The sequence below is a fragment of the Mastomys coucha genome, unplaced genomic scaffold, assembly GCF_008632895.1.
Source record: "Mastomys coucha isolate ucsf_1 unplaced genomic scaffold, UCSF_Mcou_1 pScaffold9, whole genome shotgun sequence".
Lineage (NCBI taxonomy): Eukaryota > Metazoa > Chordata > Mammalia > Rodentia > Muridae > Mastomys > Mastomys coucha.
Genome location: NW_022196915.1, coordinates 54,514,932 through 54,528,061, shown reverse-complemented (window position 1 = coordinate 54,528,061; position 13,130 = coordinate 54,514,932). Strand labels below are relative to the sequence as shown.

General features: G+C 42.3%; 1 protein-coding gene across 1 annotated transcript in view; it reads left to right on the top strand.

Annotated features, from left to right (window-relative positions):
* Positions 1–13,130, top strand: part of Dock5 (dedicator of cytokinesis 5) — a 195,487-nt gene that overhangs the window by 108,487 nt on the left and 73,870 nt on the right. The window contains exons 11-13 of the mRNA XM_031361039.1: positions 2,001–2,073; positions 8,475–8,617; positions 13,076–13,122. Coding sequence (XP_031216899.1) covers positions 2,001–2,073; positions 8,475–8,617; positions 13,076–13,122 — 263 coding nt within the window. The remainder of the gene's footprint in view (positions 1–2,000; positions 2,074–8,474; positions 8,618–13,075; positions 13,123–13,130) is intronic.

The window sequence follows — 13,130 nt, the reverse complement described above, 5'->3', positions numbered from 1 at the left end:
AATTTTGAGAACAGATATTTGTTTGGTTGGGGTTTTTTTTTTGTTTTTTGTTTGTTTGTTTGTTTTTTGTTTTATTTTGGTTTGTTTTTTGTTTTGGCTTGTTTTGGTTTTGGTTTTGGTTTTGGTTTTTTCGAGACAGGGTTTCTCTGTATAGCCCTGGCTGTCCTGGAACTCATTCTGTAGACCAGGCTGGCCTAGAACTCAGAAATCCGCCTGCCTCTGCCTCCCAAGTGCTGGGATTAAAGGCATGCGCTACCACCGCCCGGCTTGGTCTTTTATTAAGATTTGAATCAATAATGCTTTTTGAAAGTCATCAATGAAATGTCAAAAATTCGCTCCCAGGCACAGGGCCAGATACTCCGTGTTCTTCGGTCAATGCTGTGGATAAGGAGGAGGCCTCCGTGTTCCATATGACTGTGTGCCATGTCTCTTGGACTGTTCCATCATACCTACTGCTCAAGGAGTGTCTAGGGAAGCAGCACTGGTTTTTACTGACTTTTTGAGATACTGTTTTGTTCTGTAGCCCAGGCTGGCTTGGAACTTACAGAGATGCTCCTGTCTCAGCTTTTCAAGTACTAAGCTTATGGATAAGTACTATCTCCCTTGCTCAGCATTGCGACTTTATCGAGTATTCAAGTGGAGTCTCAAAAGATACCAGGGACCCAGCCAGGTCTATTTAGCCATCCACATGGCAGTGTGGTCACTGCCATCCCTAACAAGCCAAAGAAACTTAGAACTTAAACTTGAGGCTTTCATCTGCTTTTCTGTGTTAGTATATGTACGTGTGCATGGGAATGGGGGAGTTGTGTGTATCTGGGTACTGCAGAGAAGACTAATTCATTCTTAACCCCGATGATGATCATTAACCAAAGTTACATGCCATGAGATGATGACACCGACAAACGGGTTTCCCGGCGTTTTGGGCTACAGTCTTTATAAGGTCCTGTTAGGGGTACCAGCAAGCTGCATGTGATGCCCTACTGTGCACCCCTTCCCAGGCAGCACCAACATTATTCGCGGGCCTGGTGGACTGTGTTGTCTTGAGTTCTTTCAAGCATTACTGTGTTTCTCAGTATTTACTTCTCTTGTCTACAAACTATCTGGGTCGTGGAGAAATGGGTTGCTAATATGTTTTATGGCCAGACTATAATTCATTAACCACGGTTTTACCTCTTACCTCATGTCAAGCAGCTGCTTTGCAGCCTGCTTATTAATCCTCTGCGTAGCTGGGCATAATGGTTATGTGATTTACACTGCTCATTGTTAATTCATACCCTGGCTTTGCTAAAAACTTAAAGCTAATTGCATGGATATGGGGACTGGTGGTCCCTTGCTTTCCTAGCATGTGCTAAGTCTCGCCACTGCAAAACAAAAGCAGAGCAAATAAACACAGGCAGCAACAAAAACAAAACTTGTGACCAAGACCAAGTTAACCCTTCCTATTCCTTAAGGTGGGGCTCCTCACATTTATATAAATGAGAAAATGAAGGCTTACAGCCCGACTTTATTGAAGCATTCTCCTGGGATGGGGGTCTGTGTGTCGGGGGATTGCTGATAGTCTGTGATCTGTTACTCTTAAGGCTGGTGTAGAAATCAAGAGTATATCAAATCAAAGACATAGGTGGCCTCTTCAAATCTTGAGTTTCTCTCCAGACCTTTAATTCTGACAGACCTGCTACAAATATACGTTCTCTATGGCTTTTAATAAAGGCTTATCCAAATAAAACTATTATTATTAAAATCTAAGTTTTCTAGGAACATAGCCACTGAGTCTTGTAGCGTTTTGAAGGTTGTGTCCTGCAGGGTTGGATATAGAAAATCCGAGCCTTTCATGGCTTGTTGTCCTGTTGGGTGTGGTATGGTAAGTTGTTGCTTGGTCTCTGGTCCCTTTCTTCTTGTGGTGTTCTGTGTTTGCTGATACCATCCTCTTCTACACAGCTCAGGGAAGCATGAAGCCACTAACCCATTAGTGCCTCTAATGACATTTGTCTCTTTCCTAGTGATGGATATTAGTGATATCGTACATGGGAAGGTGGATGATGAAGAAAAGCAGCATTTTATCCCCTTTCAGCAGTGAGTATCTGGCACTCATCCCTGGTGACCTGAGGTACAGCTTCGCCATCCAAGTGAGGCATGACTGGAGGAGCAGGGGGCAGGGGGACCCCTTTCTGTTACTGGAGACATAAAGGTAGTCCTGCTGGAAGACTGTGACCCGGGCCTCTCTGCAGAAGTCTTTATTCAGGGGGCTTCATGTTGGACTCAAAGAGGGTAAACTGAGCATTTCCTGACTCGGTAGATGTAACTGGATGAATATAACATCAAGGGCACACATCCATCTGCACCGGGACCCAGAGAATGACGTCATCTGATTGTCAGAGATGCTGCAATGTATCTGTCTTCTGTTGTGCTGAACAGGTTTGACTAAGAGTCACATGACTTCTCAGGCCGGAGGATGCATGTGAATTGTCAGGGCAATCTTGTTAGAATCAACGTTTGCTCTAGTAGGTCTGACTGCATCTGACAAGAGAAGTGCTTTCCAAATCTGAGCTCAGTGTTAAGAAACACAGATCAGGGAGCTCTCACATCACGACTGTATACCAACCTACTCCAAATAATTACGCATAAAATTGAACAGCTAAAAGTCTTAAATGCTTCAGGACCATAGAAACGATACAGAGTGTTGCTAATGGTGTTGGTCCAAGGACCACACTCAGAGTAACAAGGGATTAGGCAAGAAGAGTATGCAAGGAACCTAAACAAGGGTTCCTTCAAGGAACTGGGGGAGCCAGTCTGGTAGTACAGGGCAGCTCAGCAGTTGACCCCAGGCTCTTTGCTGGGTGGCAGGAATTGGAGGCGTCCATGCAACTGGGGGCTGCAAATAAACAATTCTTATCCCTGTAATTCCAACAAGTTCTAGTGTGAGCCTTGTGGCTGCTCTGGTGCTCTGTATACATAATGGTGGCCTGGGAAGAGGCTGAAAGGTTTCTGGAAATGACTGCTGTCAGGGGTTACATGCTAGTTAAAGCACATTGTCTCATCTAACTTGCATCAGCCACTGCAGCTTGATAGAACAAATGGATTTTCAGAAGCCAGCCTGAGTGAAAAGATCTTTTTTAAAACTACAAAAACAAAACAAAACAAGAAAACTACTGCCACGGACTGGATTTCTTGTGGGGTCCCTTGTTCCACGGGACTAGGGATTCTGGCCAGGTGGGCACGGGATTCGGCTTTGACAAACAGACTACATACGAGTGGTATAAGATCTGAGTGTATTTCTTTTAAAATGACATTTTCATTGTAAAAGAGAAATAAAAAATCTGGCAGCTCAACAGTTGAGGTACCTCTGAGACTATCTGAAACATACTGGGTCTAAAGCAGCAGCTATCTCCTCTGAACTGGTGCTGCATCCCCCGGGGCCCAAGTGCTCTGGGCCCGGGGGACTGCGAGAGATACATGAATCTGAGTCTTAGCCCATCTAAGTTCTAGTGCTAGTCCTGCATGTGAGTCCAAGTCCTTCTTCCCCCAGTCCTAGTGCTAGACTGAAGTCATGTAGTCAAGCGACCCCCACACACCAAGGTCACCTGACTTCTAAAAGCCAGGTGTAGATAACTCTTACTCAGTTCGTTGCTATAGTTACAGACTAGGTAGGCCTAAGTAAGCTCCTCAACCATGTTGCCTTTCTGGGCTAGCGGAGGTTAGCAGTGGGGAACACCTGCCAAGCTAGTTCCTAGGAGTGATTCAGTTGCAAATCTAATATGGCCTGCCTATGTTGACTAAGAATGAGGATTTCACCTGATCTTGTCCTGGGATATTTCTCTCATTCTGTAAGCTATAATGTCCTACAATGCTGGAGGCTATTAGTTTGAATGGCTTAACATTCTAAGCCAGGGTTAGGCTAGGACTTTGGAACATTGGAGAAGGTCAGAAAGCAATGTCCGAATTTTCTCTTGCTAGCTGTAAGAAAATGATATCTTGGTGAGTTCCTAGCACACTAGTACGAGGACATATCTGGGCCACCTCTGAGTTTGGGGTGCCAGGTGACAATGCGGAGGGAGGCAGGAGACTGACTTTCCTTGAAGTTTACGCCTCAGATACCGCCGTCACGCAAAGTATGCGTGGCAAACTACGTATAAATTCTGGGGCTAGAGAGACGGCTCCGTGGCTAACCACACCAGCTGCTCTTCCAGAGGACCAAAATTTGGTCTCCAGAACTTACGTTGGATGGTTCCCAAGCACCTGTAACTCCAGAGGATCTGATGTGCCCTTGCTGTCCTGCAGGGCATGTGGCAGACACTCACTGAGACTCATACATGTAAATAAAATAAAAATGTATCATTTATATATATGCACACACACAAATCCTATTAAACGGACAGAAGGACATAATTGTGCAAGAGAAGTGCTTTTTAAATCTGAGCCAGTGTTAAGAAACAAATCAGGGAGCTCTCACATCAGGACCGTATACCAAGATACTACAAATAATTAAGCATAAAATTGAAAAGCTAAAAGTCTTAAATGCTTCAGGGCCATAGAAACGATACATGGTAGTGAGCTCTGGGAAGCTGTTTTAAAGTCACACATCAGTGTTTTCAAACAAAAAATAAATAAAGGTCAGGCAGTGGTTGTGCATGCCTTTAATCCCAGCACTTAGGAGGCAGAGGCAGGCAGATTTCTGAGGTTGAGGCCAGCCTGGTCTACAGAGTGAGTTCTAGGGCAGCCAAGGCTACACAGAGAAACCCTGTCTCAAAAAAACCTACTAAATAAATAAACAAACAATAAGAAAAAAAGACAATGAGCCAACATCCCCTCCCATTTTTAACTTATAAATAAGGAAAAATTAAGAAACTATTTGTAACAAATGTTGGAAAAATGTTCTTGGTACACATATAGCATTAATAGAGGTTAATTAGGCTATAGAAAGGAAATAAGTCCATGAAGAAATGGCATACAGATTTAGTGCTTAGTTTAAAGCAAAGTTAAGTTTGGGGCTTGACCAGGTTTTTAAAAGTATATTGGGCATTCTTGGTAGCTGAAGGGAAATCCGGATTGCTCATCCGTCTAGACAATGTTACGATGTGCTCAACAGGTAAAAGCACCTGCACTGGGCACCTGAGTTCAGTCCCCAGTCCCACATGGCGGAAGGAGAGAGCTAAACCACACAGGTTGTGCTCTGTCCTTCACATGAGTGCCGTGACACACACAACCACACACACACACACACACACTCACACACACATAAACACTTACACATAAAAAACCACATTAAAAATACATAGATAAAAACTTTAAGCCTTAAAGGTTCTCTGAAGAACCTAATTAACTGATTGTATCTGTTGGTTTATTCAGGATTTCACCCTAGTTTTTGTTGTCTCTTATTTTTCCACAATAAATATTCTATACACAATTACATTAAAAATGCAAGAATTCTTAAGCCTTGTACCTTTGGACTATTCTAAGTTAATAGTACGGGAACATATGCCAGGTAGATCTTCTCTTTTCCTGAGGCTGCTACTAATTATTTTTAAACTATACACTTAATAGTCTTTAACCTCCTTAACAACTTCCCAAGAATGGGGAGAACTGAGTATTTCCCATAGCTTCATGTTGATAGTGATTATCTGAAAACTTTGGTGTTGTGAAAGACCGTTCCTTACACATATGCATGCAGAGGAATACACACCCATAGTATGTACTGCTTGATGAGGGGACATGGACTGAGAAATTCATTCTTAGACAATTTGTGTCTTTGTGTCACATGACAGAGTGTATGTCTGTAATGAGAGGTAGCTACAATATAACTTGGGACTGCCTTCAAGTATATAGCTCCTCACAGGTGACTGAAATGCAGTACACTGCAGTGTACATGTGTGTTATGTGACATATATAAATATGTTTAGACGAATATATTAGATTTAATTCATTACTAACAATATGTAATTAAATTTATAAGTATTAAATCTAATATATTAAGCAGATAAAATACATTGAATAGATATAAATATATAAAATAGAGTTGAGCACAGTGGTACATGCCTGTCATCCCAGTTACTTAGAAAGCTGAGGCAGGAGGATTATGAATATAAAGCCAGCCTGTCAAGCATAGTGGGGTGTTATCTTAAAAAAAAATTATATAGAGACAGACAGATATAAACATTACTACATATATAATTTTCATATCCATGGATACTACTCCTTTTTCATACATACATAACCATATCAAGTTCTGCATTCATAGACAAAAAAAAAAAAAAACCTGTCTGAAAAATTCCTTTATTTATTTTCCCCTTACGGTAGGCTTCTTCCTTCAGTGTCCTGCCTTTTTGTCCCACTTCTGAACCACCAGGGCAGCAAGGAACTCTGAGATGGTCCTGCAGTGGAGTAGTATGTGCTTTCTTAAAGTCCCCAAGGAGCCAAGCTCTAATCTGATTACCACCCAGTGTGCAGCAAAAGCCACTGTACAATGGTGTTTATGTTCCCTTTTGCAACCCTTGGCCTGCCCTCTTATTTCCCTAAGCTGCAGTTCATTATGATGAGTAGGGGCTTATATATGAATTCTGCTAGCCCACCTGGGGAGAGTCATTCACATAAAACAGCCCCCCCTCCATTTCCAGCCCTACATTCAGTATGTTTTATCATCAGGTAAAAGGATGTTCACAAAGAAAGCTGCCTGGTAGGCAGAGAAGGCTAAAGGCTATAGTGTGGCAACAGGACGATAATGTAGTTGGTGGTGGCAACTTCAAGAGAATGGGGACTGTGTTCGGTCCTTTGACCTCCCCCTCTGTGGATCTTACCTGATATGCTAATTGAGCTGGATCTCATTTGCTGATTGGCACTGCAATCCAATATTTAAAGTCATTGTGTGTCTCAAAACACCTTCCCAGTATCCCCCACACTGTATCCACGTATCAAATGGCCGTGTGGATGTGGGCCTCCCAGGGGAGTAGGATCCTGCAGAGTACTCTTGTCAGGTGGAGCTTAGTCCCATGAGCCAGGTCTCCTGTCCTCTGGCTTGTCTGTCTGTCCTATCCAAGCAGCCATGTCTAAATGCCTCTGATCTAACTGCTTAACTTCTCCTTAGTTATTGCCTTGAACTTCAATGTTTTAACGCTTGGCCATGTTGCCCACCCCACTTTCTTATTTGTTTTGTTGTTTCCCTAACATGCTTAAGAAGAGGTGGAAAGATCATGAGAGCCAGAGGATCAGGGAGTTTGCTGTGAGACTATGTCTCTTAGTAATAAATAAGGAGCTGAACTCCTAAAGCCTTATCAGCAAGACTATCCAAACATGTACTGAACAAGGACACCAGTGGACGTGCCCAAGTAGATGAGCAAAGGCCTATAAGGCCTCAACACTATACAAAGAGCTGAAGGCAACTGAGGAAAACTGAGGGCCCTAAGGAAGACACGCAGATAGTTCCCCCAGTTCCAAATGGTCAGCTTTGAAAACATCCAGGTAGTGTTATATGGACTGAACAGGACATTAGGGATTATACACACACACACACACACATATGTATATATATATGCAGGTAGTAACAATTAGTGAAAAAAAGAGGCCATAAGTTTGAAGGAGAGCAAGCAAGGAGGGGTATATGGGAGAATTTAGAGAGAGAACATGGAAGGAAAAAATGTTGTAATTACAATCTCAATGTGTATGATATTCTCATATATATGTATATGTATGTGTATACAGAGGGTTTCTGCCCTCTGTAGACAATATTTGTACATGCATAGGCATGAGACTGATCATTGGTACCATGTGTCGATGGGCTATTCTTCACAGGATACAAAGAAGTCACTTGCTTGCTGGACATGTTATTTAGCTTACGATGGCATACATATATGCATATATATGATCAATGGAAGAATGAAGGGAAGAACATACCAGGGACAAAACTACAGCAATTTATTTAGTTGACCTTATTTCCTATTCTGTTGCCCAATCCTAGATTATGGCATTGCATGCCATAAAATAGAATAAGTGTTCCACTGAGCCAAGCAGAGGAGATTGGCTTATAGACAGAAGCAGAAAGCAAATATGGGATTAGTCATTGCTCTATGACAGAGACAGAAGACAAGAGGTAGCTAACTGGTGGGTCAGCTTCAGCTCATTTTTGTAGGTAACCTTTTTGGGGGGAATTTCATTGGCACGCTTGCTGAAACCAGTCCCTTTGGCAGGGGAGGGGGGAAGTTATGCTGTTATTGCTCTAGGCCGAGGTCTTAGAAGATAGATATTCTACGTTACCAAAGCCTTGCTGCATTTGCATTTGGTGAGGGAGTCCATGGTGACTTTAGCCTGGTCTGTTAGGGGACCCTGCAGGAACATAATCCAAAACAATGGTTTCCCTGGAGCCCTCTGCTGAATTTTGGGTTTGTATTTCCAGATTGCTCCCATAAGACCTCCATATGCTCAGGTCACACTTCAGAGACTTTCTATACTTCTGGCTTCCTTCTTACCTCTCCTGTCTTCCCCAGAATTGCCATGGAAACCTACATCCGCCAGAGACAACTCATCATGTCACCCTTGATAACCTCCCATGTGATTGGAGAGAACGAGCCACTCACTTCGGTCCTAAATAAAGTCATAGCTGCAAAGGAAGTGAATCACAAAGGACAAGGTACACAGGCTGCCCTTTGGGGACGATGGGCGGGGATAGGGGAGGGACCATGTAGAGCAAGATTCCTGCCCTTTCACCATCTACTCTGATACCAAACAGCCTCCCCTGGACACTGTCCTTCTCAGACGTCTCCCATTGAAGAGCTAAAACGTCCGCCTTTTCTAGTGGGCTCAGGGTTGAGTTTGTAAGTTCCATGAAGCAGACTTTCCCCCACGAGACCTTTTTTTTTTCTGCTCTCTTTTCCCAGTGGTAACTCCTTGAAGTAAATGTGCCAACAGAAAGTGACCCAGGAGCACATATGTTCTGTGCCCACAGTAAACTTACCCCTTATGTGTGTTTTCTGAAACTAGAAAGCGACAGAGCGATCCAAATATCTGTCGATGTGAACTTGTAGACTACCTTGCAGAGCTTTTCTGTTTCCTCTGAAACCTGCACGTACCTGGCTTTTGATAGCTTCAGCCAAGAGAAATTCTTGTGGAAATGTTTCAGATTCAAATAGTAAGGAAAAATAGTCACGGCACTAAAATTCAAGTGCCAAGATGGCAGCCAGACTTGAAAGGGTCTCAGAGTGGCTCCACCTCTTTTTTTACTACCCTATGACTGCTGTTTAAAATAAAAGCAAGCAGGAAAATACAGTTTCCAGGGTGTTTAGTTTCTCACATGTTCACAGTTATTCAGGTAGAAAGCTATAGGAGCACTAAAGACTCTGAACACAGATAACTAGATACCTCCCCCCCTTTTATATACGTTTCTCTGTGTATGTATGTTTACATGTGAGTGGGCACTCGGAGTAGGGGTACACTATGTAGGCTTGAGTCTGACTATTCATTAATGAATCTAGCTTAATCTGGAAATCCCCTGTCTCTACCTTTTGAATACTAGACGCAGAGGTGAGCCTTCATGCCTACCAGTGAGTTATATGGGTGCCGGGGTCTACACTCAAGTCTTCGGGCTTATGTAGCAAGAGCTTTATATTCATAGCCATCTCCCCACTCCCTGCTCTTTAGATTAAGATTGTAATTTTGATTAGAGTGGAACATTCTTATACTAATGAGATTACATTTTACATATGATTTCCTTCTTGGAACAAGATGGAAAACAATGCCATTCCTTTCTTGTTATGGAACAGAAAAAGCCCTTTTCAGATGTCTATGTATTCAGTACAAATACCTCTTTATTTGTGTGACTGTGTAACATCTTAATGTTTAAAATGCTCAAAGCCAAATTTATAGCAAATTTAATTTAAATATTTTGATTGGATGTTATTTCTCTTTGACAGCTGAGCAATACTTTTTTTTCTATAAAGTAGGATTAGTTTTCTGACAGGCTGAGCAGGAAAGCGTGGGTTTGTAGACAGAAGGAAAAGGAAGGAAGGATAGATGGATGGATGGACGGATGGATGGACAGACAGGAAGGGGGAGGGAAGAAGGGAGGAAGGGAGGAAGAGGTAAAAAAACAGTTGGTTTGGGGCAGTAAGATCTGGTGGCCCTAAGAAGAGTGAACGCTCACGCACACCGCCTTCTGTTGTGCAAGCCTTGTTCTCTGAGTTAACTGGTCAATAAAAAGCTGAAGCCTAATATTGGGCAGTAGAGAGAGAAAGGTGGGACTTGAGAACTGAGCATATCATTGTTAATATCAGGACTGAAACAAAGTGAGCAGCATCCTCTGGCTTGTGGGGCCTGTTTAGGATCTGGCCATTATCTTTCTCTCCTAGTACCTCAGAAGTCCAGATAACAGTTTAGTTTCATTTTAAAGCTATGACCAGAGTGACTCCGTTTTGACATCTAAGCCTGATGGGGAAGGGGTGGGGTCCAGTTCCTTGGGTAGGCACCTAAGTGTTTTCTAACCGCTTAGTGCTCTAAATTTAAGCCACCCTGATGTGACTCTTCTGTATTGAGGCTTTCTCGGTGTTTAGGACCACTGCTTAGGAATTCCCAGTGGTAGGACTTCTCTGTCAGTGTTGGGAATGAGCTTCAGTTCAGATGTGCGCTGCTGTGCTGCCTGTCCTGGGCGCCAAGTGGCCATCCTGTGTGTTCTCCCCTGTTTGAAAGGTGGCAAGTAGATTGTGGTCCTCAAGTATTTAAATAAGCACCTCGAGTCTGTTTTGTCTAAGAGATACATGAATTTCCTGGTCTACCATCTCAGATTTTTTTTTTTTAAAGAAGGTAATTGTAATAAGAAATTATATTTCCTAGCTAGCCCATATAAAAGACACACAATCTTTGTATTTTATTTACAAGCCATACACCTAGATTGGGTAGGTTTGAAGCTGTTCTAACTTACATCTCAGCCATATGCCCCTTGTTACTTGCTGTTTCTCCTGGCCACATGTTCATGGTCCATCTCCTCTCGTGGCGGGTTCTTCCTATGCTGGTCTTCCCCCTCCTTCCCCTCCTGGTCTCTCCTCAAGTCCCACCTTTCTCTCTCTCTACTGCCCAATAGTAGGCTTTAGCTTTTTATTGACCAGTTAACTCAGGGAACAAGACTTGCACAACAGAAGGTGGTGTGCGTGAGCATTCACTCTTCTTAGGGCCACCAGATCTTGGGGGCCAATGTTTAGCATTTGAGTATACAGCAGCCCCCGACCAGCTGCAGCAGATAATTATTCTTCTGTCTTCTTTTTGTTTCTTAAGATTTATTTTATTTATTTTATGTGTATGAGTACACTGTAGCTGTATAGATGGCCATGAGCTATCATGTGTGTGGCTGCTGGGAATTGAACTCAGGACCTCTACCAGCCTGGCTCGCTCTGGCCCCGCTCGCTCTGGCGTAATTCACTGTGGCTGTCTTCAGACGCACCAGAAGAGGGCATCAGATCTCATTATGGGTGGTTGTTAGCCACCATGTGGTTGCTGGGATCCGAACTCAGGACCTTTGGAAGAGCAGTCAGTGCTCTTATCCGCTGAGCCATCTCACCAAGCCCTTCTTCTGTCTTCTTTAAAATACATTTTTCCAGTTTTTTGTTTTGAAGACATCCATGAACTTCTGCTTCTCTGTGAATGTGTATTCGTGTCAAATTTCTTTGTGAGGCTCTTTCTTTATCACCAATATCATTTTTGAAACATCTTACTTTATATATATATACATATATATATATAAATTATAAATATATATATAAATGTATACATTTATACAATTTTACTATATATATATAATAAAATTGTATAAATATATAAATTGTAAAATGTATATATACATTTATATATATATTTATATTTCTCAAAACTTCCAGTTTATACATTGATACTTACTTTGCTTTTAGAATTTGTTTCTTTAGTTTAAGAAGTGACTAATTCAGGGTTTGGAGAGAGAGCTCAGGAATTAAGAGCACTTTCTGTTCTTGTATGAGGGTCACTCATATGGCAACTCATACTGTCTGTAACTCCAGTTCCAGATCTGATGATCTTTCCAGTCTCCTGGGTCACTCGGCACCATGTAGCACACAGACACACATGCAAGCAAAACACTCATACACCTAAAGTAAAAATAAATAAATCCTGTAGTTTTCAGAGATTTAAACAGGTATTCACTTTTTTCCCTTTCAATATTCTCTTACCCTATTTATTTCTTTATTCACAATTTATCTTTTTTTTAAAGATTTATTTATTATTATAAATAAGTACACTGTAGCTGTCTTCAGATGCACCAGAAGAGGGCATCAGATCTCATTATGGGTGGTTGTGAGCCACCATGTGATTTGAACTCACGACCTACAGAAGAACACTCGGTGCTCCTACCTGCTGAGCCATTTTGCCAGCCGCCTGCAATTTATCTTAATTAAAATATAAGACATTAAGTTGCTTCTCTTTTAACTACCAAGAAAAGTACTTTTTGGAATTCGTTTTTAAAGGATATGCATTTTTACTTATGTATATGCTTGCGTGTTTGAGTATCTGCCACATGTGTGGGTACCCACAGAGACCAGAAGAGAGGTACCTGGTTCCTTGGGGATTACAAACAATCATGAGCTTCCCAACACTGGCGCTGGGATTCACACTTAGGTCCTCTGGAAGAGCAGCACAAGGTCTTAATCATTGCTTCATCTCTCTAGCCCCTGACATTCGTTTCTTCCTTCATGCTTTGCCCTGCCTCTGCCGTCCCTAATTAAGTCACCATGTTGTGTGTTTGTGTGTGTGTATGTAATCCCACAGTTTCCATTAACGTCTGTATTGATTCTGGCACCACCACCACATAATCTTACACTTAGAACAAACATACTTCGGTATCAATTGGGATAATCTTTACTCTTTGTTCTCCACTGAAGTCAGTTATATCTGTTGACTTCTCAGGTAAGTCCTCCTGTGAGTTTGAAGGAAGCGTCATCGGAACAAAGTTACCCAGGGAGGATTGAATGTTTATCATGAAGGGGTCTGCTTGGTCTCACACAAGCTTCTATGAGTGTGTTGCAAAGATTGTACAGACAACAGGAAGCGTGTCCCTTTTTGTCCCCCTTTACAGGTCTTTGGGTGTCCTTAAAGTTACTGCCAGGTGACCTTACACAGGTGCAGAAGAA